Source organism: Trichomycterus rosablanca, chromosome 2 (assembly GCF_030014385.1).
Source record: "Trichomycterus rosablanca isolate fTriRos1 chromosome 2, fTriRos1.hap1, whole genome shotgun sequence".
In the NCBI taxonomy this organism is placed as follows: domain Eukaryota; kingdom Metazoa; phylum Chordata; class Actinopteri; order Siluriformes; family Trichomycteridae; genus Trichomycterus; species Trichomycterus rosablanca.
The window spans coordinates 39,450,856-39,476,195 of record NC_085989.1 but is presented as its reverse complement, the minus strand read 5'-3'; the positions used below and the strand labels follow the sequence as shown (position 1 = coordinate 39,476,195).

Genomic DNA, 25,340 nt, shown 5'->3' with positions numbered 1-25,340 from the left:
TTGTCATACTATCATGTTGTGGAGTCAAGCTTTGGAATGTGAAGGTTAACACAAACAAGCTGCTCCTTACAGCATGTCTTTGGACAGACCAACATGTTTGAAGGAGGTTCCTAAACTAATGTTTATTACTGGCTGGTGTACTTAGTAGTACTTACAAACTCAGAGAGTAGGGCCAATCGTGCAACCTAGAGAACCACAAAACGATATCCTGGACCATACGGAGTCATTCTAACCACTGATGTACTTTGACCATTTGCCTCTTTTCAGTAGGAAAGTGAAACCTGATTAAACTCGAAAAAATAACCAAGACAGGAACATACACACAATCGAGCAAGCAACTGAGGGTTAAGGGCCTTGCTTGAAGACCCAACAATGGCAGCTTGGCTGTATTGGGGCTTGTACCATTGACTATCTGATTACCAGTCCAGTATTCATACCATAGAGCTACCACTGCTATAAGGTTCCACATGCTATCTTATCCAGCACTAACTTTTTGCATTTCTTTGCATTTTGTGCTACAATAGCTCTTTAGTGGGTTTGGCAAGTTTTCACTGCCCACATACATCAATGATTCAGGGGTGCCCATGATCACATTTCTTGGACCACTTTTGGTATTTACTAACCGCCCCACAAGACCTGCCATTTTGGAGATAGCACAATCATCTAGTCATCACTATTTGGCCCATTTAAGAGTTGCTCAGGATGCTTGATACATCCCATCCCTTAAGAAATCCCACTGTAAAAAAGTTGCATTGGATAATTCAGGAACAGATCATGTTTAAAGCACGATTTTATTGCAGCCTGTTTACACACAGTTACACCTTAAAGTAGCCTATCTCCCCACAGGTGGGTTTTTGGAAAGGTGGGAGAAAACTGCACCTCAGACTCCAAAGCTTTAAAGCACCGACACTACCTAGTCGATCCTGGTGCTGATCTTCCTTTTTTATATGGCAACCACTGTATGTATTGTTGTTTTGTGCTTTTATTTCGCATATTCAGTAAAGGGCATGTTAATTTTTTTAAACAATAACAGAGCTATTAAGCAACCACAGGGTCAACACCCCCTCCAATTGTGGAAAAATTAATTACTTAAAAAATAATTACCAACCACTTCCGAATAGGAGTGGACCAAACCATTTTAAACAATGATTAAACTGACTGTATGAACTATGTTGCTGTGCAGCACCCACTGAACAAGGTGCACCGAACATAAGCAATAATAAAGTTGAAAAACAGGTCCCTAAGCACACAAAAAGAAGGGCAACAGCTAATTCTAGTGAACAAACATCACTCCATCTGTGAATGTTACGGTTTTGTGAAGTGTATTTACACTTCAGTCCTATAGATGGCAGTAATGCGGCTTTCGATTACAATTCAACCCATCAGGTTCGAAGAATTCAAAACTCCGTTCACAACACGTTTAGCTGGGTTGCTAGCGGTGTTGTTTTTGCTACTTTTAATAAATATAAATATATTTTCTAACACACGGTTTATCAGAGGAGGAACATGCCGACTCTCAATGGGAAATCCGACGTTATGTTTGTATGTATCTGTCTAATTTATAAAACATTTACGCGACTTTGTAAAGCCAGTTAGCTCATTCAAAGTGGCTATTTAGCAACATTGCTAGCTAGATATTTAGCAACTCGCTAAAAGATAAGTTAAATAAGTTGGACATCAGTTTTTAAATGGTATTTTGTTTAACTGGATTTGAACAGACTTGGTTCAGAACTGCTTGAATAAATAGTATGTTAGAGTACTGTATCAACAGTGGTGTTACTAGCTAAACATACTGTTTAGTACAGAAGTGTTTAGTTTGATTCCAGTCTGACAGAATTCAGTACTACAGGCTGTGGATTAGTTCTGATTATCTAGTACATTAGTGGGTTGTTTTTTTAATGTATTAATATGTTATTTTGTGGTTTAAATGTAATGTAACAGTATTTAGAACTGGAGTTTGGTTCTTATAGTGTGTGGAACTGTAATGTAGGGATTTATTATTGTACTGAACCACCACAAACCCCATTTGTTTTGTAAATTTTCTTAAATCTTTATTTAACTGGCAAAATAAAAAAGATTTCCAATGTTTTCAAAGATTATCTTTACTGTTTTACTTTAAACACATTTAGAATTTAATGCTTTCCTATTAATGAGACTTTTTAAGGGTTTAGGAACTAAGGACACTAATTGTTGCAGTTTTGCAAGTGGAATTTCTTCTCCATTCTTGCATTCCTGATGCAAGTCCTCTGCTTTACAGTCTGTGGTCACTGTGGTCTTATTCTTTTCTTTATTATGCTCCATACACTTCTTATAGAAAACAGATCTGGATTGCACTGTTGTAGCTTGTGTAGAAAAAGGCCTGTCATTGTCTTGCTAAAATAAAAGCAGACTTCCCAGGAGAAGACGTCACCTTGATGGCAGCACGTGTCTCTCAAAAATCTCAATCTATGCCTTCTATCAGTGCTATCTCTAAACATTTGCAGATCACCCATGCTGTGGGCACTGATGCGCACCATGCCATGACAGGATGGTCCTGTTTGTCTTTGACTAACTCATTGTCTGTCAAAATAAGCTAAACATGGATTTAACTGACCACAGCACGTTTCCACTGTCTTTTGGTCCATCTGACCAGCTAGGGTCAGAGAACTCGGCAGAACTGGGTTTAGAATTAATGTTTGACTTTCTCTTTGCATAAGAGTTTCAGGTTGCAGAGATTGGACATGGACTCCTTAAATCTTTTCACTAGGTTCCTTGAATCGTTTCACTAAAATATTTACATTTCTTGCATTTTTGCGTTGAGAAATTGGTTGGTACTTTTCTCACACTTTTCTCAAGTTTGGTACAAAGTGGTCAGTAACTATCCATTGCTTCCAAACACTGAGTCTTTGGTAATTTTTTTAATACCTAATCATGATACCTAGTCCCTCACCTATTACCTCATCTCTTTGGGTAACTGGTTAATTATATAGCAGTTAACTAGCAGTTAAGCTCATGTGTGTCTCAACAACACAAACTAATAACTCAATCCAATTTCTATCTCAGGAAGATGATGATTTACCCTATGAAGAAGAAATCATCAGGAATCCATATTCCGTCAAGTGCTGGACGCGGTATATTGAACACAAACAAAATGCACCAAAGGCGGTGCTCAACATGATTTATGAACGTGCCCTTAAAGAACTACCTGGCAGGTAAGTGCATGCAGTTGCTTTAGAGCCATGAGTTAAACTTAAGGCCTACAGGTCAAATCCAGCAGACTAGTACCACGCTATTGTTGCATGGTGATAGATCCTAAGTTCTTAATTTCATCACCATCTCTATTATGCCACTTTTCTACTACATGGTACCATATTATTACTAAATTTGTAAATCTGTGATCCCACATTTAATAGTTGTTTGTATTGCCAAGTGACACGTGCTGTACCTAGGTTGACAAGTGACCTGCACTGTATTTGTACTGAATCTAAGCCATCAACTTCATAATCCAGTGGTAGCAAGTACAGGGAGCAACAGAGGGCAGTAAACCAGGTTTCCATGTCTGCCTCTCATCCATCCCTGCCAGAATAGAGCTGTTGTGTGCATAATCTCAGATTTAGGTTTCGCATTTATAGTAAGTCATGTTTACCTCAGCAAAAAAAAAAAATTCTCTAATAATGTGCAATTGGCTGTCTGTATGATTCAGATGATTTTGTTTTTCAGTGCAATTTAGACTGGCATACATTTAAAGGGTACTGTGACTGAAAAATGGTTGAAAAAAGCTTCTGTAAAGTACCATGTAATAGAAAACAGCCTTTAGTTGCACCAGGCACAAAAACATTTTGACCACATAGATTAGGAGCATTGTATGATTCTACACTCATTAAGGGATTGGTTTGAAATGTATTTGTAATAATTTTTTTTCAGTTATAAATTGTGGTACAATTATCTGAGAGAGAGGAGGAAGCAAATTAAAGGGAGATGCATTACAGATCCATCATACGAGGAGGTCAACAACTGCCACGAGAGAGCACTGGTCTTTATGCACAAGGTAAAAAATGCAAATAAATGTAACTGTTAAGTATTTGCTGTGGTGATAAATTTTACCGGTTCATGTACTGAGGAGGAAAGGCTGATGATCAATGTTGCTTTTTGTAGATGCCGAGGATATGGCTGGATTACTGTCAGTTCATTGTGTCTCAGAGCAAAATCACAAGAAGCCGTCGGACATTCGACCGAGCATTGAGAGCATTACCCATTACCCAACATCCCCGCATCTGGCCCCTGTATCTCAAGTTTGCTCGAAACTTACCCCTGCCTGAAACAGCCATCTGTGTTTATCGCCGGTATCTTAAGGTAGTAATGTGTTTTACTTCTGCACGATTTATAATAAATGCTTAAAGAAAAAGTTACTCTGCTGATAATCTGTTGCTTGATGTCCAGTCTATGACTGAGAAATTTGAAAAAAATATTACATATTAATATATATGTAATAATATAATATTGGTTGTAGTAAGTGTTTTGTATAGACATTCTTACACAATTGTTTGTTTGCTTTTCCTCACATATTTGATTCAGCTTTCTCCAGAGAATGCAGAGGAGTATATCGATTACCTGCGGTCCGTTGAGCGGCTGGATGAGGCTGCAATCCGACTAGCAGCTGTCGTCAATGATGAAAGCTTTGTTTCAAAAGAAGGCAAATCAAACTACCAGGTCAGTGGGCATTTTTGTTCATGGATGTTATAAGCTATAAGCTGTGATGTTGCAACAAAGCATCACAGTGTTATATAACGTATAGCCAAAAGTATGTGGAAACCTCTCCTAATTGCTGAGTGCAGGTTTTTCAGCAAACTTACTGCTAACAGGTGTTTGAATTGATTATATAACAATGACATGAATTCATCTTTGTGGCAACTTTTTGTGTAAGGCCCTTCTCATGATTCAGCACAGCTGTATGATTGTGCACAAAATAGGTCCTGATAGAATAGTCGGATTAATTCGATGTGGTGCAACTCCTTAGCCTTGCATGTTAATGCTAGTGGTTTTGGAATAGAATCTAAATCAAGCTGATGGTCAGGTGTCCACATACTTTTGGCTATATGGTGTTCCCAGCAGTTTGATATCTGGTAGACTGGATTCACTAATGGCAAAATAGTAGTTAGCTATTATCAGTTAATAGAAGTCTTTAATAAAGCTAGGTATAGAGCTGACACTGTACTGATACTGCACAGATGGCACCACATTGCGTAATCGTTATCTACACATAGTCAGCTACCTCAACACTTAGTGTGTGTTTGGGGTGGCACGGTGGCTCGGTGGCTAGCATTGTCACCTCACAGCATAAAGGTCTTGGGTTCGATTCCCAGGTGGGGCAGTCCAGGTCCTTTCTGTATGGAGTTTGCATGTTCTGCCCGTCTGTGTGGGTTTCCTCTGGAAGCTCGGTTCCAGAGGTTTCCTCTTACAACGGTTTCCTCTTACAAACCAAAGACATGCAAGTGAGGTGAATTGGAGATACAAAATTGTCCATGACTGTGTTTGACATTAAGAAGAATTGAACCTCATGAATCTTGTGTAACCAGTAACTACTGTTTCTGTCATGAATGTAAGCAAAGTGTGTAAAACATGATGTTAAAATCCTAATAAAATAAAATAATAAAGCTAGTTATAGAGCTCAGCATTTTCCAGCATTGTGAACTATTATTGTGGCATTGTTGTTACTATGTTGCCTGTTCAGGGGAACAAAAAGCCACCACTGCACATGTCTACATATTTCTCCAAGATTAATAACTTTTACTTTTTACTGCAGCTGTGGCACGAGCTGTGCGACCTGATCTCCAAGAACCCAGACAAGGTGTCTTCCCTGAATGTAGGTGCCATCATCCGGGGTGGCCTGACACGGTTCACAGACCAGCTAGGCAAGCTCTGGTGCTCACTGGCTGACTACTACATCCGCAGCGGTCACTTTGAGAAGGTGATCATTCTCTGCTTTTATTTACTTATTCACCTGTTCGTCTGCCCCAGAATTCTGACCTCCACAAGAACATCTTAAACTAATGTTTACCTTTCGCTGTGTAACATTTAAAGGCTCGTGATGTATACGAGGAGGCCATTCAGACTGTAGTTACTGTACGAGACTTCACCCAGGTGTTCGACAGCTACGCTCAGTTCGAGGAGAGCATGATTGCTGCCAAGATGGAGACCACGTCCGAGATGGGCAAAGATGGAGATGGTAAGAGGCTCTGTAAGAATGTTAGTCAAAAGCCATAGTTCCGTATTCTCATGGGCTCAAACTTACAATGGAATAGTTACCTGTGTATCGTTGTTCAAGGCTTAGATTGAAATGCAAATGAAATTACAAGTACAGGACACACTAGGCAGCATTTCCTTGCAATATGTTCCAGCAACATATAGTGCATATATTTAATACATAGTGTGGAACCTTGCCCTAACAGACTAAAAGGGGGGTGCACAAAAGTGCTAAAGATGCACATATTACATGCACATAAACAGTAAAATGAACATAGAGGTATAAATATGTAATGTAAAACCTGTAAATAAAGATTAAAATTGCTGTACTGTACTACTGGGGAGACATTTCATTTACCTCTGTGGTGGACGTTTTGCTGTAATCGTATAGTGGGGACTATCTATTATTCTGAGTCTGAAGCACTGCAGGTGGCTACTGGAGCAGTGCTGGTGCATAACTAAGCACTAGAACAAGCAAAAGTTAAGCATAAAACACAGAAAAAGGCAAGAACAAAGTGAGCCTCCTGACAGAATAAAGCCAATCACTCATATAAACAGAGAGATGTGCGCCGGCTAGTGGACAATTACTGAACTACTGGTCTAGGTACGCTTCTCGGGGGAATTTTAAATAATCGGACCGGACGTTAGGTTTTCCAGATTTTGTCTGTTAAATCCAAAATCCGTTAAATGGAGGTCCGTGAAATGAAGGTTCCACTAGTATATTAGCCTGTGGCAGTGCCATTGTTTCCTATGGAATATCCTATAGGAATATTTACCACTTTGATGCTCAGTTGTTTTTTTTTTACGTTTTATCTAAATGGTGTTTTCAAGGCACAACCAATAAGACAAATTGTTTATATGTAGTAAACAAAAGCAGGGCTCTAGACTAACTTTTTGCACTGGTTGCACTGGTGCGCCTAACTTTTTTTCTTAGGTGCACCAGCACAAAAGTTAGGTGCACCCTAATTTTCAACTGCATCGCATTTAACACCTTAGTTTTACAGGTTCACTTGTTTTTTCGCTGTCCATATAGGCAATATTGACTTGTAAATGATTAAATAACAGTCTGGTCAACATGGCCTCGTCTGTTGATGTTTGTTGCTGTCTGCCGCTGAAAGGCAGTGGGGAGAGGGGACCCATGGGCAGTGCATTTACTGCGGCATGTAATGTGTTTTATAGATGCATTGTGCTTTTCATCCTTTCAATTCAAAATGTATTAGAACCAGTCACAAATACAATTTTGACGGCCATGGTTTTCCCATGCTCTTTACAGTTAATTATAGTATTAGTCTCATTATAGTACACTATTATAAAAATTATAACAATAATAATAGAGTATATCTATTCATGTATGTATGTATGTATATATATATATTGTTTTTTTGTGTGTGTGTGTGTATGGGGCTCTAGTGTTAAGAGTGTAATCTTAAATAAAGTGCATTATATTATCGGCTTTACTGGATCTTTTACACAGATTCCCAAAATCGATTGCGGTGCACTCACTGTGTATTTTGATTACATGTATTCTAACACTTCACTGTCTTTTAGTTATTTTTATATTTTACTTAACGAAAATATTATTGTGTTTTTACTTTCGCTATCGTCGCACTTAACCGCTAGCATTAGCCTATTGCTACTAGAGGGTCGGCTCACCACTGTTACGGGTCTCTTGCTGTGTGGTGATGAATGTGTGGGAATAAAAGCACACGACAAGGTAGACTTCACTGTAACGGTTTAGTCAGGACTTCAGTAAGCGTTACAACACTTTAAACTGCCTAGCTCCAGAAACCGAACTTTTATACTTTGGCCGTCCGGCGAGTCTCATATACAAAACTAAACTAACTGAACGTCCGGTGCTGCATTCTGATTGGTTGAGCTGAATGTCGCTCACATATCACCGATACAATATTGTCCCGCCCTTCACTGTCTCTGATTGGTTTAGACCATGATATGGGCCAGAGCCGTAGATAGAGAGAGTTGCGACACTCCTTGATCTCGCCGCTACGCGGTCACGTGGTTCATGTAACCCTCAATAGTTCCAAACAAACCCGGCGCTGTCATGTTCTCAAATGGGACAGGCAGCAGTAAATGAAATATTAAACGGCAAATAATAAACATTTGTACAATTTCTGGGTATTTTCAACTGCGTTTACATTTACTGCATCTGCTTTAATGTCAATTTGGTATATAAAGTGGAAGATTGATGTTTATAATGACTTGTTAATAGGTCGTTCTTGTTAACACACAGTACATTATAATAGCATACATTACATAATGCGATATCATTAAGTAGTAGAGACAATATACAGTATAGACATTAAAGTTTTTTATGTTTTGTTTTTTGCATAAACTAATCTCCCTTCACTTTCCTGAGGATTCATAATAATAATCATTTTGGCTAAACACTAAGTCATGTGCTGGATTCATAAGGTTTACCTGCACTGAATGAACAGATTGATAAACACATTACCGTACCAAAAACATTATAGTGCAGGTACATGAAAAAGCATTCATTCATCTCTTATTTCATGAGTGATTAATAATTGATTCCTACATGTAATACATTAATGAATTCATTATGAATATGCACTAGTTCATTTTGTCTAATGTAAGTGGTGGACAAGGTACACAAACCATTTAGTTGAGTTAAAGTAGAGATATCCAAGGTAACATATTACTCCAGTAAAAGTAGTAGTAAAAGTAAAAATACTCTTTACCTCCACTAAAGTACTAAACTAAATTTACCTTCAAATGTACTTAAGTATGAAAGTAAAAGTATAATGATTTATTGTGGTTCTAATGTTTTATGATCATTTCTGTAACAAGACTCTTGATTAATCAACTCATTTTAGGTGAAAAGACTCGTGTGTCATTAATTAAGCTTAACTGACTAAGCTAAATTGGGTTATACCTATTAATTAAGATAAACATGTAACATTTAGTGCTGAGCAAATGCTAAACAATAACAGTATTAAGTATATTAATGACATTAAATTCATAATTTTTTTAAAACAAAGCAACATACAGCTAAAAATGTTTGATAAGTAGTGGAAATGAATGGGGCTCTATGGGTTGTTTGGAACTATACAGAGCTCCACAACCCGGAAGCTGCGCAGAAAAAATGTCCCGCCCCCTTTCCAACGGTTCCCTATGGGAGTGTCGCCACTCTGTTCTCTCTACCGCTCTGATATGGGCCTGATGTGTATCTGTTGTTGAACCACGGGAAGACTTTCAGAGTAGCGGAGACTTTTTTCCCCTTGAACTGCTGGTCGCACCGGTGCGACCTGAGATTTTTTTTAGTCGCACCATTGAGAAATTAGGTCGCATGTGCGACCAAATTGGTCGCACTCTAGAGCCCTGAAAAGCACAGACATGGTGGAGAGAAACTGATTCTCATCGCTTCACGAAGACCTGAACTGTTTTATTCAACCTTTTTGTTTACTGAGGAAGCTCTTCCCTAACTCACTCTGGATAAGAGTGTCTGCTGAATGCTATAAATGTCCTGATATGTACCAAAAGTAATTAAGTTAAGTGTAAAAACAACCTAAATGACATGCAAGGTCACTTCTGAACGTTCTGACAGACATCTTAAATTGTTTTACTATAGATGACGTTGATCTGGAGTTGCGCTTGGCTCGGTTTGAACAGCTGATCACGCGCCGGCCACTCTTACTGAACAGTGTGCTGTTGAGGCAGAACCCACACAACGTCCATGAATGGCACAAGAGAGTCAAACTCTATGAAGGCATTCCTCGACAGGTAAGCAACAGTGTACAGTGGATGCAGAAAGTATTTAGACCCTGAACTTTTTGCATACTTTGTGTTGTGGGTTTTTTCCATCAATCTAAATATAACGTAATTCCCAAAATTTAAGACCAAGTTAAGACATGCTTTTTAAAATGAAAAACTGATATCTCTTATTCATGATAGTATTCAATATGTGGAAGAAGTTCCTTGGGCAGCAGCTGGACTCATCTCTACAAGCTTTGCACACTGAATTTTGGCAGTTTAGCCCACTTTTAATGGCAGATTCTATAGAGCTGTGTTTAAAAATGGCGAGCACTTGTAACCTGACATCTTCAGGTCTCTCTACATGTTTCATGTGGTTTCAATCTGTATTTTGTATGTGTGGTTTATTGTCATGTTGAAAAGTGAACTAATGGCCCAGCTTGTGTTTGCTCTGGAGCTTTTGCTAAGGTTGTTCCTTTATATAGTTGCATTCACACATTCCTCAATTCTTACCTCTCTCTGTTACTGTTCCTGAGGGGTGGCTAAGTGGGTAGCGCTGTTGCCTCACAGCAAGAAGGTCCTGGCTTCAAACCCCAGGTGGGGCAATTTTTACAAAATTGTCTGTGACTGTGTTTGACATTAAAAAAACTGAGATGACAGTGTTCTTGCAGACACTTGCAATTTTAACTTATACAGCCTTAAAGCCACAACACTCATGTAGCCATCAGGGTATAGACACTTGAACAGTAGTTTAGCATTTTGCATACCTAAAATCACTTTGACTGAGTAATAGGAATTTATTAAAGCTATGTGGTTTGTAGGCCGTATCATCGCAGATACAAAGCACAACTTAAGATTCTTGCAGGTTTAGTGCCTGATTGTCAGGTATTTGTACAAGAATTCCTATGGTATAATCACATGTGTACATAATTGCAGTCATTTTGTCTGTAGTTCCACAGCTAATTGGATATCATTTAAGTAAAGTGGCTGCTTCCCAAATGTCAACCAACCCTAGAAATTAATATGTCAAAATTGAGAGGAATTTAGAATTAAGGAATTAAGTTTAATACAAAAAAAATACAATTTAATATATTTAAAACATAAAACTGGTTCTTTGTGGGTTTTCTGACATTTTGCTCGGTCAAAAATGTACCCACCATAACCACTGAGCTACCAGTGGTTAAGGTGGGTAATATCTAATATACTAGCTGAATTTTTGCTAACGCTCATCTGATGATGCAAGTTTAGTTTTATGTCCAGAAAATACCATTGCGTTTGGAATGTGCATTTTTGAAATGCTTAATTCTAATTTCTGTTTAGATCATCAACACGTACACTGAGGCTGTACAGACAGTTGACCCCATAAAGTCAACCGGAAAGCCCCACTCCCTCTGGGTGGCCTTTGCCAAGTTCTATGAGGATAATGAGCAGCTGGATGATGTAAGAACAGAATATGTATCTTGTGTGCTTAATCATTTAGTATTCTGTATCAAATAAGCTTAAGTGAATGCAGACAAATCACTGAAAACTGTTAATCCCCAAGGCAAGAACTATCTTCAACAAAGCAACCAAGGTCAACTACAAGCAGGTGGACGACCTGGCAGCAGTGTGGTGTGAATATGGTGAGATGGAGTTGCGGCATGAGAACTACGATCAGGCACTACGCATTCTCAGGGTGAGACAGTAAACCCTTAAATATCTGCTTAAATATTGTTGATTGAAAGTAAGTTAACACGTCCTGTACAAAGAAAACCTTAGACATGGTATAGTATAAATGCCTTTGAAAATCCTTGGGCAGAACATAAAGTTCAACCAGGGTTATCCAAAGTGTAGTTGCTGCATCAGGATAAAAACAATAACCAGCCACATTCACTAAATCTTAACCTAGTGCATAATCAATAACAAAGCCTAGAAATAAACAGCATCATTCTACCTTCCAATGCAGAGTGATAACATGCACAGCCAACAGTACCTTCTGTGAGTTACTAGCACCACCTTGTGCCAGACATGCATGGTTATAAAATAAAATGGCAATAAACGTGGTTCCCTACAGAATAATTTTTTTTTGGCATTTTCCATCCCAGTCTAGTAATATTTAATTACGTTGCATTATTCTTTCTCTCTATTGATGTTGACCTCCACTCTGACCGAGGAGAGTCGTGACTAACACGCCCCCTCCGACATGTGTGCAGTACCGACTGCATCTTTTCACCTGCACTGAGTTCATATGTTGATCAGCTTTGTATACACAGGGACACACCCTAATCATGCATTATTCCTAGTCTCTGTGCAGTCGCCATCAATCAGCCAGCAGAGGTCATAATTGCATGAGTTATGAGGAATACCCTCCGGGATCCTCCCTTGAACAACAGTCAATCATTGTTCATGTAGGTGCTCAGTCTGCTGGAAGACCTCTCTACAGAATGGTTTGTTGGTGTGATGTCAAATGAAATAAAATCTTAAATAAACACATTTTAAGTGCATTTTTGTGCATGTTTAAAAAGGGGCAAGCACATTTTGCTTTTTTTCTTTCACCCAGCTGTTGGTAGGTTGGCCAATCTGAGCAGTGTACTTGTAATGGAGTGTTTTTGCTTATATGAACAACTGATGTCTGTTAACAGAAAGCCACAGCAATCCCAGCAAGAAAAGCAGAGTACTTCGATTCATCAGAACCAGTGCAGAATCGAGTGTATAAATCGCTTAAGGTCTGGTCAATGCTGGCAGATCTGGAGGAGAGTCTCGGCACCTTTCAGGTATTGTTTACATGCTATAATAATAATAATAATAGTTTCTTTTTCGTCCAACAGCATTTCCATTTTAACATTTTAAATGATTTACTGCATAGTTAAATTGTTGGATTGATGTTTTGCTTTGCAGTCAACAAAAGCAGTGTATGACCGCATTATTGACCTCCGTATAGCGACTCCACAGATCATCATTAACTACGCCATGTTCCTCGAGGAACACAATTACTTTGAGGAAAGCTTTAAAGTAAGACTGTATGCTGTTATTAATGCTAGTTTATTTTCTTTCTAATATAATAATGAAATAATAATCTGGGGTTTTTGAATATTTCAGGCATATGAGCGAGGCATTGCACTGTTCAAGTGGCCTAATGTGTATGACATCTGGAACACGTACCTCACCAAGTTCATCGAACGCTACGGAGGCAAAAAACTGGAACGAGCACGAGATCTGTTTGAGCAAGCTTTGGATGGCTGTCCTGCCAAGTTTGCAAAAAGTAAAGTCTTAAAGTAGTATTTTGGCACACACACATGCAAATATCCATATATAGATATAGATATATAGATAAAGGGAGAGAGAGTGATGGGCAACACATTGGTGCAGGAATTAGTGCAGTGTAGCATAGCTTTACTGTTCTGAGGACCTGTCTGAGCATGTGGGTCCTAATGGCGCTAAAGAAAATGAAAGAGAGGAAGTTGTTTAGTTTTACAGTATAGTATCACATTTAGTATAGTATACTATTATCAGTCTATTCAGGTGCAAACCTGAACAAATATTGTTTATTTGCTGAATTTAACGCATGGGGCATACACTGACCAGGCATAAAATTATGACCACTGACAGGTGAAGTGAATAACACTGATTATCTCTTTATCAGAACACCTGTTAATGGGTGGGTTTATTATGCAGCAAGTGAACATTATATCCTCAAAGTTGATGTGTTAGAAGCAGGAAAAATGGGCAAGCGTGAGGATTTGAGCAAGTTTGACAAGGGCCAAATTGTGATGGCTAGATGACTGGGTCAGAGCATCTCCAAAACTGCAGCTCTTGTGCGGTGTTCCCGGTCTGCAGTGGTCAGTCACTATCAAAAGTGCTCCAAGGAAGGAACAGTGGTGAACTGGCAGCTAAGGCTCAGTGATGCACGTGGGGAGCGAAGGCTGGCCCGTGTGGTCCGATCCAACAGATGAGTTACTTTAGCTCAAACTGCTGAAGAAGTTAAAGCTGGTTCTGATAGAAAGGTGTCAGAATACACAGTGCATCGCAGTTTGTTGCATATGGGGCTGCATAGCCGCAGACCAATCAGGGTCTCCATGCTGACCCCTGTCCACCACTGAAAGCGCCAACAATGGGCACGTGAGCATCGGGGAACACATGGCACCAGGATGCACTATGGGAAGGAGGCAAGCCGGCGGAGGCAGTGTGATGCTTTGGGCACTTTTTAGCAGGAAAATGCACCCAAAGCAAAAATGCTTCAGGAATGGTTTGAGGAGCACAACAACGAGTTTGAGATGTTGACTTGGCCTCTGAATCCCCCAGATCTCAATCCAATCGAGCATCTGTGGGATGTGCTGGACAAACAAGTCCGATCCATGGAGGCCCCACCTTGCAACGTACAGGAGTTAAAAGATCTGCTGCTAACATCTTGGTGCCAGATACCACAGCACACCTTTAGGGGTCTAGTGGAATCCATGCCTCAACGGGTCAGGGCTGTTTTGGCAGCAAAAGGGGGACCACCACAATATTAGGAAGGTGGTCATAATGTTATGCCTGATCAGTGTACATTGTGGCATGTGCAAAGGTAATGAAGCAGTTAAATATTTGATTTTGTGCTGATTAACAAACTCTTTCATAAAAAATGACACATTTTCTTTGCTGAAAATGTGAATGTTGTGAACATTTACAGAAAGCTCCTCAAGTTACATTAGGTTTTATACAACCTCTTTTTTAAAACACATGTCCTATTTTGACATGTCCTATTATTTGTTTGACTGGACAGCCATCTACCTGCTGTATGCTAGACTGGAGGAGGAGTACGGGCTAGCCAGGCATGCCATGGCTGTGTATGAGAGAGCAACGCAGGCTGTGGAGGCAGAAGAGCGCCACCTTATGTTCAACATCTACATTAAAAGAGCTGCAGAGATCTATGGGGTTACTCACACCAGATCCATCTACCAAAAAGCTATTGAGGTAATGTGTTAAATGCTCGATCTTTATCAACCATCCGCAAAACTATTCTGTTCAGACGTGACTTTTCTTACACTGTGAATTTCTCCACTGTGGGACTAATAAATAGGGATGTCCCGATCCGATCGGGGCCGATCAAGGCATTTTTTAACTGATCGGAATCGGCTGTACTAAACCCGATCTTAATCCCGATCTTTTGTTTTACATCAGCATGTCCGCTGTGTGGAAATAGTTTAAATTGGAAAGTGAAACAAGTCCAGCAGTGAAGTGTAATGTCTGCAATGCGAGCGTTTCACGAGGCGGTAGGAGCAGAGCTGCGTTCATTACTGTCGAATTTTACTGTTTATATGGTGTGCGAGTCAAGGATCACTCCGGTTTACAAAACAATGTAGTGATGCACTCGATTAATAAAGAAATAAATACACATATTCACATATTGTCGGGAGCAGAACACTTTATTAACTTCTTCTGTTACGGTTCCAAATAGTGGACAGCTAGAGTCAAGCACGCTATTCCATGCACTATGGAAGCCCCAAAGGGTCAAAACACACTCACTTCGCATAGAAATGTCCATCAAACCACTGTCACAATACAAGCACTTTAAGAACTGGCTTTCCTTCATAACAAAAGAGCCTTTCCATTTTATTTTGGTATTCAGGTTTTACTGTAAGGCTTTTAAGTAACTTTTTTTCTTATATTGAAGTTAAGCTGCTACACAGATTTCTGTTCATTTTTAGTGTATCACTGCATTAAACAGATTTTTTTTCTTCAAATGTAAAGTTTAAAGTAAAACTGTAATTATCTCACTCATTTTGATTGATTTTGTAAAAATACAAAAACATTAAGCCAATAGCTTGGATGCAGCATTTTTTCCTACAGCACTGCAGAGCTATTTAGTTGTTAAACATACACATTGGATTAATTTGAATAACTGTTATGTACTTGAAGTGTGCACTGTGTGAACAGTATTATCTAGTTCTTATCTAGACTATATCTAGAAAATACAAGTATCGGTTTGAGACTCGGTATCGGATCGGGATCAAAATTAATAATCAGGATCGGTCTCGGGAACAAAAAAACATGATTGGGACATCCCTACTAATAAAGGATTATCTTATCTGATCTTATCTTATCTCTTACTGAATAATAAATCGGTACACCCTGTAATATATCGTACAAACATGCACAGTGCACACTGCTTTCTGGAACCACAGATAACTGAAGCTGTGTTTTTGAATTGCAGGTCCTTCCAGATGAACATGCTAGGGATATGTGTCTACGCTTTGCTGACATGGAGAGCAAACTTGGCGAGATCGACCGGGCGAGGGCCATTTATTCATACTGCTCTGAGATATGCGATCCCAGGGTAAGACTGTCACTTTAAACTGAGCATGTATTAACAGGACTTGCATGACAACTACATTTCCATATACACTATTGAGTCACATTATTATGACCACTACCTACTTTTGACGGCTGCAGCACTTAGCTCATGAAGGAGGTCACGTTTCCTAAACTGGCTTGGTGGATATATACAAGTTGTGGAAGGCAATCTCAACCGAATTGCGTATGAATCCATTCTTGCAGATCATGTACACCCATACACGCTGATTGTCTTCCCTGGGCTGGATGGGAACTTCCAGCAGGGCAATACGACACATCACATGGCTAGAAATGTCCGACATTGGTTGGAAGAGCATGACCAAGACTTGCAAGTACTACCCTGGCCCCCTAATTCCCCAGACTTGAACCCAATTGAGCATCTCTGCGACCCCATGGACATGTTTGCTCTATGGATCCCTTCAGCAGCTGTGGGATGCACTACAGTTAGCATGGCTTCAGATACCTGTGACAACCTACCAGGACCTTATTGAGTCACTCCCAGCCCATGTAGATGCTGTCCGTCCTGCATACGGCGGTTACTCTGACTATTAGCTGGTGGTCATAATAATGTGACTCGACAGTGTAGAACTTAAGCTCTTTGGCTAGCTAACGCCTAGGGGTGTGTTGCTGAGTAGCTATATTGGTATTAATCAAGTGTCTTTTTTTCATCACTGGTAAGTAAATCTAAAATATTCCTGATGGAATGAAAGACACATTATCATCTTTAAACACATCCACATTATTATTCCATGAAGATGTTCATCCTGATGCTTACTGGCAGGTAGTATTTTAATCTAAATGAACATGGTACATAAGAGCCTTATAGGGGCTATTTTGTGTGACAAAATTATTGTAACACGGTGCTCTGGTGACAGCAATCTAACATGCTAGCACATCACTGCGTAGAATCTCAGCAGAGCCATCCACATGGCTGGGTGTTCACACAAACACAATTGGCTCCCCTTGATCAGATCGGGATTTGTGCAGGTGGCAGCGGATTCACAGTCAGGAACTGGAAATACACTGGACTAGTTTGGGAGATAAAGAGGGAAAATCCAGAAAAATATATTAACTAGGGCTGTCGAAGTTAACGCGATAATAACGCATTAACGCAATCTCAATTTAACGCGATTCAGAAAAATAGTGCCGTTAACGCAAATTCTATTTGGCTCTGCGAGTCATCCGTAGTTCATGTTGAGACTTGACCGTGCACGGCATCTCTCATTAAGACAGCGTTTCTCAAATGTTACTGAGCGTCATAGTGATGCACTTTCTTAATAAATAAATAAATACACGGTATATTCACAAGTTGTCGGGAGCAGAACACTTTTATTACTTTTTCTGTTACGGTACCGAATAGCGGACAGCTAGAGTCGTTAGCCAAGCATGCTATTCCATGAACTATGGAAGCCCCAAAGGGTCAAAACACACTCACTTCGTGTAGAAACGTCCATCAAACCATTGTCACGATACAACCACAGAAAAGTCTGTTACAATAACTACGCCTTATCCCACCTGAAGCACCGCTGATCTACACAATGTTTGCTGATGGAGAAATTTTAACCTACAATCTGACATATATACAAAGTCAAGGGTCTCTGCTGGATAGTATTACTGCCTAGTATGTGAGTGAATAAAACTCCCTTACAGTTTTCTCTTGTCCCAGCAGTTTTTAACATAAGTACATTTAGCATAAAATGTGTTCACCATTTTAATTGTAACATTTCACTTAAAAATCCTTGTTTTCTATAACATTTACACAGATTTTTTTAATGCGATTAATCGCGATTAACTATATGAAATTCTGAGATTAATCTCGATTAAAATTTTTAATCGTTTGACAGCCCTAATATTAACATATACTGTACTTCCTTGTTCAAAAAATGAGAATTTAAATATCTTCCTTAGTTACAACAAGTTAGATATTTAAATAGGTGGTGTTCAAGGTTGTTGTATAAGGTTACTAGCAGTTAAAATTACCAATAGCTGGGGATTTGTGTGCTCATAGAAATAAAGCTTGTTTACAACCATTAATAGTTCAAGGCACAGTGTTCTCTGGGCAGGGCCAGGAAGAAAACCCGAACAGTCATCAAATGCTGAGAGAAAATGTATTTACATGGCTACTAGATCAGAGTCAGACAATGCCTGCAAGAAACTGTAGTCGGTGATAAACTTTATTTTTGCTTTATTAAGAAGTACCTGTTTTTTTTAAACAATATTTATGAAAAGTTATGTCCGTTGCAACAAAATTGAGACTTGGAGAAGGAATAGTGAGCAGTAAAGAGATGTTTTAATTTAACTTTAAAGAAAAAATGGTAGGGTGGCACAGTGGCTAAGTGGGTTGCACTGTTGCCTCACAGCAAGAAGGTTTTGAGTTCAATCCCCAGGTGGGGCAGTCCGGGTCCTTTCTGTGTGGAGTTATCTGCGTTTTCTGCATGTTCTCTGCGTGGGTTTCCTCCGGGAGCTCCGGTTTCCTCCCACAGTCCAAAAACATGCACTCAGGTTAATTGGAGACACTGAATTGCCCTGTATGTGAATGGGTGTGTGTATGTGTGTGAGTATCTTCCCTGCGATGGACTGGTGCCCCATCCAGGGTGTTACTTGCGCCCATTGAAAAGCTGGGATAGGCTTCAGCACCCCCCTGCGACCCTGACTGGATAAACGGTTAAGAAAGTGAGTGAGTGAGATAAAATGGTAGAAGAGTCACAAAGAGATTGTGGGACAGAGCTCCAAAGTTTGGGAGCAGTAGCAGTAAAAAGTCCTGCAGCCCGCTGATGTGAGTCTTGTACGTGGGCCTGCCAGATTAGCGAGAAGGACAGTAAGGTGTACAGGAACCATGAAAAACTTCAAAAAGTAAGCAAGATAAGTTTCTACTTGATACGAGAGGATACTGGTAACCAGTGATGCTAATAAAGGATGGGAAGGTTGTGTGTGCAGATCTCTTATAAAAAAGTAAAAGTAAAGACTCTGGCTTCTAAATGACCTAAAGCCGGTCGAGCAGGGAGGCCATTAAAAAGTAAAATAATCCAAGAAGCAGAAAATGAAGGCAGTAAGAGTCTTAATCTTGGACTTAATATGGGGCTCAAATGTAGGTTAAGAATTCAAAATGAAACCATGGTTTTTGAAGACTTGGTGACTTGAGTGGGTTAATAGGAACACCATCTACATTTACAGTGAGATGATAATTTATTTTGTGCCAAATAATAGGTAATTACTGGTAAATTACTAACGTCTTTTTAAACATCTTTTTTTTGGTCCTCAGATGACGGCTAATTTCTGGCAGATGTGGAAGGAGTTTGAGATTCGCCATGGCAATGAGGACACAATCCGCGAGATGCTTAGGATCAAACGAAGTGTCCAGGCCACCTACAACACACAGGTCAACTTCATGTCCTCACAGATGCTTAAAGCAACCACCAGTGCTACAGGCACAGGTATTACATTCCTACAAGCATGTTCACAGAATCATCATGTCTGTCTAATGCGTTTAACCGTTTTTAAATGCTGTCTGTAAAGTTTAGGCCCTTCAAGGTTACAATGTGACATTCAGAGCAGGAAAAACCGGTAGGGTTTGTATGTAGGTTGCAGACCACAGTGGGTGTGTGTTGCAGACCAAGTTCATTCATTAAAGGCTGAGTATTAGCATGTATTTAAAGCCATTGGTGGAAATATGGGTGTGTCTTTCAGCACATGCATATAAAAGTCTGCAAGTAGGACTAAAGATATTTGAATTAATTATTTAGGTTGACAAAGTAAGTGAACACAGTTACATCCTTATATGCTTGTTTAACATTATTTAAAAATTGCCAGTAATACAGTAGATTCTGACCCCTTCACTTTCTGCTCATTTTATTGTGGTGTGGATTTTAAATAGATATGTAATTTTACCCATCAGTCTAAACTTAATGCCACACAGATCTACTCTTAATCACCCATAATGACAAAAAGAAAATATTTCTAGTGGGTATGGCATAATGTTGAGTATGATATGCAGGTTGGTATGGTGTGCTTTGGTATGCACATGTTTATGTTAATAATATGGTAATAAGGTGCTTTATCCTAGTGAGGGTCACAGCAGGTCTGGTTTCACCAAAAAAAACACTGGGCACACGGAAGGAATATCCTGGACTTGGGCGCCAACACTTTTATATTTTGGTTGAAAACGGTGAGGGTGGGAGGAGTAGTAATTGGTTGTGTCTAAGAGACTGTGAGAGAGCTTATAGTCTGGATTTAGCGCCATCTCATTTCCACCTTTTTGGACGCTCAAAGAAGCTTTAAGGAGAAGAAGATTTTCATGTGCTGATGATGTGAAAGCAGTGGTGCATCAGTAGCTACTTGCTTAACCAAAAACATTTTTGCTGATGGCATTAAAAAGTTGGTACGATGGCAAAATAGCATCGGAAGGTGACGATGTAGAAAAGTGATGTTATTTGTTTCTGAAATTCTTAATTAATAGTTTTAAAAAAGTGCGAAAACTTTTTGAAAAACACTTGTATTATGATTATCATTATTATCATTAAGTGTCGTCAAATCCATTCTGACTCCTGGCGACCCTATGGATAGTGTCTCAATGTTATTATTATTATTAATGATATTATTCCTCTAATTGTATCCATCCATTTCGTTGCTAGTCATCCTCTTTCTCTCTTACCTTCAATAAATTGGTTCTTCTCATATTGTTTTAAAAAAGGAGTGATTATATTAATTCACTATATGATAAATAAATAAGTAATATTTACTATCGAATAAGTAATATTTAAATTAAAGAAAAGAAGAACATGCTTTCACTATGCTTCCACTGCTAACATTCATATACAACAGCACCAGGGAAAATACTAATTTTTTTGATGAATTTAAATCTAAAACATCTTCTATAATTTGTTTTAAATGACAATAGACTTAGGATGCAACCTATGTACCGCCATATAAATAGCCTCACTGTGCTGGTACGGCGTTAAAAACCAACAAACTAACTGCTCACATTCTATTACACATACTATTAAATCAGTTAACACAGTTTATTCACAAGCAGAGAAAAAAATAACATTCACAAGCTGTCGTTAAAGAGTGTGTATATATAAGCTCTTAAAAACTTTAACTGCATCGTACAGGATTGTAAGCATAAAATACATTGCAATTAAGTGACTTCTTTTGTTGTGTGTTTCAGTATCAGACCTTGCTCCAGGTCAGAGTGGTGTTGATGACATGAAGATGTTGGAACAGAAGGCCCAGCAGTTGGCTGCAGAAGCAGAACAGGATAAACCCAAAGACAAGATACTCTTTGTCAGGTCTGAAACACTCCTTCTCTTTCTATTCTGTTTATTTACTGTGTTTTCCACTCCAAAAAACTCCAAAAGAACTGGCTTAGACATATGCACTTTTTACCGCGTGCACTTGTTTCAGAGTAAACAGAAATAATATTGGTAATTAAAGTAAAAAATGACAGCAGTGTCAAGCCAAGTTTAACAGTTTGAGTGTTTGGTTTCATGTTGAAACGTTGTCAGTACTTTAGTTGCAACCACTTTAAACTGGTTAACCAAACGTCAAAACATCAAAGTTTCTCTGGGTGAGAGCAATAGCATTTCTATCTCCTCTTGATTGAAGCTACACTAACTATTTACAGGCATCTCCTCAGCACTAAATCAGGCTCTTAATGCCAGAGTTCATTTAGGCAGCCAATATTACATTTATTTAATCTTAACTCGGTCAAATTTAGTCTCACATGTTCTGGAAATGTCCCGCTATTTAGCTGTAATCTTCCACTGTTTCTCTAACATTTTTGACAAACCTCCCAAACCATGTCCTTTAAAGCTCTCAGTCCCACATTACAGCCTTTTGGTTAAGTGACGTTGCATAGCGTTTTACATCAAACGTCCCTTCGCTTGGGCGCTCCGGTGGCGCAGCAGTCTCACGAACTAGCACACCACTGCAGAGTGTGAGATCTTGTGAGATCCATTAAGCAGTCACAGCCTATTACACTAGTCCATCACTGCCGAGATCTGCAATTGATATCAATCTATTCAGACATGGTTGGCTGTGTCTGAAGGAGGAAGGAAAGGCTTTAAAACCCTGTGTTTAATTGGCACACTGTTTAGGGTATACCTACCTTGCAGCCAGTGTTTGCCAGAACATAAAAATGTTTATCTAAATGTTTGTTTCTAACAGACATATCTGATTTGTATTTGTTAAGAAAAATTCTAATTGTGTCAAATTTTAATTGCTATGCTTCATTAAGTTAGTGCCCTCCTTTAAGCATCTTAGTATATAGTATATATAGTGTTTTTATTATATTGTTGTAATTACCATACTGTTGTATAATAGTAATTGCATAGCATAGCTAAACATTTTTTTTATAATTTCCTTATTTTTTTTATTTTATTTACTTTATTTACTGTACTTACACTGTACTGGAGCTGCTGTAACACTCGAATTTCCCCCATGGGGATCAATAAAAGGAATCTTATCTTGTCTTATCTTGATCTGTCCGATGAGATGTGGCATGATATTTACATTTCACATTCACGGCATTGAGCAGACACTTAATTGACTTAAAATGACCAAATTATATACAAGCAGTTTATAGTTAAGGGCCTTGTTCACGGGCCCAGCAGTGTCAATTCAGCAGTAGTGGGGCTTAAATCAATGACTTTTTGTTCAGTAGTCTAGTACCTCAACTGCTGAGCTAATACTTGAGCTAAGAGGCGTTGACTGGCTTCGCCTGGCTCTGACTAACTTTAACAGGCTCTGTTTTGTTGCTATTCTACAGCAGTAAGTCTTTTTGAAGGGGGGAGGGGTTAGAAAAAAGGTGTTCAAAGGATAACGTGATTTATATGTCACTTGACGGTACATTGTGCGAGACAAAAAGTCATTATTAATACTGTGGGCTGAATGACTACAATCAAGATCCTCCTAGTGCTTGTCTTCCTTTAAACACGTGATGTTTTTGCTGTGTGAGTTGACGTTTCTTGTCCTCTGACACTGTTTGTAATTATTATGCAGGAGTGACACCTCTCGCAGTGAACTGGCTGAACTGGCTAAACAAGCCAACCCAGACGAGATCGACATCGATGAGGATGAGGAAGACGAAGACGGAGATGTAGAACCAGACGGTGAGTCCTGCTGTCGAGTCAGAATTTGCAGCTTGTACTCGGTTCTGTGGTCTGATCTTTTTCGGTGCTGTGTTTTGTTTGAACAGAGGTGCAGCTGGAGCAGAAGAGTGTCCCCACTGCTGTGTTTGGAGGGCTGAAGGATGACTAGATAAATTATCACTGATGGATGACGACCTGAAATACGAAAATATGACGCACCCAGAAATAGAGGATATTTTTGAAAACTGCAAATGAACTGTTTTGATATCGTGCTGATTTTTTCACTGTTAAGATAAATAGCTGTAATAATGTGACGTTTGCTGGTGGAAACACAGGAGGGCGCTCTTTCTCATATTTACTCATCTGTTTCCCATAAAAAATGTCCCACAAGAGTATGAAAGTTGCACTTATCAACCCAAAAATGCTATTTGCATTTGAACCACGTTGAATAAAAGATGATCTGTGATAAAGTGCTACTAAATAAAAATAAGAACATTAGTAAATATATGGCTTGAGTGGAAATCACGCTGTGTGAATGTGGAGGTTTTTAGATGCCCATTTGTATACTAGGTGTGTTTTATAGCTGTTGGAAAAGAGTGCCATCCTTATGAACACAGAGTTCTCTACCTAATCTTAACATTTGGAGAACTTCCTGTAAAACTGTGTTGCAAATTTGTTATGAATCTGTACTTCATACTGTATGCAGAAATAGCTTTTCTATGCCATAACTATCAATAGGTGGCACAGTTGTATTTTAATACAGTATTAATAAGTAAAGATCTGTTTGCTCACTCTAGAAACAGCAAAACTCACCCAAAAAGCTTCTCACAGAAAGGTCCTGTTCTCTTGTAATTAGATCAAAACTGTCGGCCGAGTTAATCCTTTTAGTGCACTTAACGCAGTGGTGTGTACAGAAAGCTCTCTCTAAACTTTCACAGGCCATCATGTGAGACAGACTCGTAGAGTTTCTGCTCAAACTTAACAACACCCTGCTAAATGGATCAGCATACAAATACACTATATGGTTAAAATTTGAAGCCAATTCATAATGTAATCACTTTTAAATGTAATTGTTAATAATGAACCACTTGGCCGCTCAGGTGGCGCAGCGGTAAAAACACAGGCTGGAACCAGAGCTGGATCTCGAATACATCGTATCGAATCTCAGCTCTGCCTGCCGGCTAAGTGCAGGTGATGAGATGCATATGGCATGCTGCCTACGTGTCGGAGGGGCCGTGGGTTAGCTTCGTTCTCCTCAATTAGAGCAGGGATCGGCATTGGTGGAGAGGAAGCATGACGCAATCAGGCAATTGGACGCGATAAAAAGGGAGATAAAGGGGAGAAAATGCATAAAGAAAATACAAAAAAAATAATAATAATAATAAAAATAATGAATCACTTTTGCTGCCATCTTAACCCTCTATGACAATTGTTTTGTCATCCCAGTTTTTGGAAGTTTGAGACTGCCTGTTGGTATATAGATAATATAACCTCCCCCCCACCCTAGAAATTGGATTGTTGCTTTAAATGTCAAGGTTTTCTGTTAATATACAGTACACTGATTAGCCATAACATTAAAACCACCCCCTTGTTTCTACACTCACTGTACATTTTATCAGCCCCACTTACCATATAGAAGCACTTTGTAGTTCTACAATTACTGACTGACACAGGACCACCAGAGAGCAGGTATTATTTAGGTGGTGGATGATTCTCAGCCCTGCAGTGACACTGATGGTGGTGTGTTGGTGTGTGTTATGCTGGTATGAGTGGATCAGACACAGCAGCACTGCTGGAGGTTTTAAATACTGTCTCCACTCACTGTCCACTCTATTAGATACCTAGTTGGTCCATCTTGTAGATGTGAAGTCAGAGACGATCGCTCATCTATTGCTGCTGTTTGAATTGGTCATCTTCTAGACCTTCATCAGTGGTCACAGGACTCTGCCCATGTGGTGCTGTTGGCTGGATATTTTTGGTTGGTGGACT

At 39.2% G+C, this 25,340-nt stretch overlaps 1 protein-coding gene across 1 annotated transcript; it reads left to right on the top strand.

Moving 5' to 3' along the window:
* The first annotated feature begins 1,423 nt into the window (after positions 1-1,423).
* xab2 (XPA binding protein 2) lies at positions 1,424-23,858 on the top strand. The gene is made up of 19 exons (XM_062990824.1): positions 1,424-1,542; positions 3,043-3,191; positions 3,904-4,027; positions 4,135-4,332; positions 4,555-4,689; positions 5,783-5,947; positions 6,061-6,205; positions 9,830-9,981; positions 11,272-11,391; positions 11,495-11,626; positions 12,573-12,704; positions 12,829-12,942; positions 13,030-13,192; positions 14,693-14,883; positions 16,124-16,246; positions 19,526-19,697; positions 21,431-21,551; positions 23,263-23,372; positions 23,459-23,858. The coding sequence occupies exons 1-19, from the start codon at positions 1,507-1,509 to the stop codon at positions 23,518-23,520; spliced, it is 2,544 nt and encodes an 847-aa protein (XP_062846894.1). The 5' UTR covers positions 1,424-1,506; the 3' UTR covers positions 23,521-23,858.
* The last annotated feature ends 1,482 nt before the right edge of the window (positions 23,859-25,340 follow it).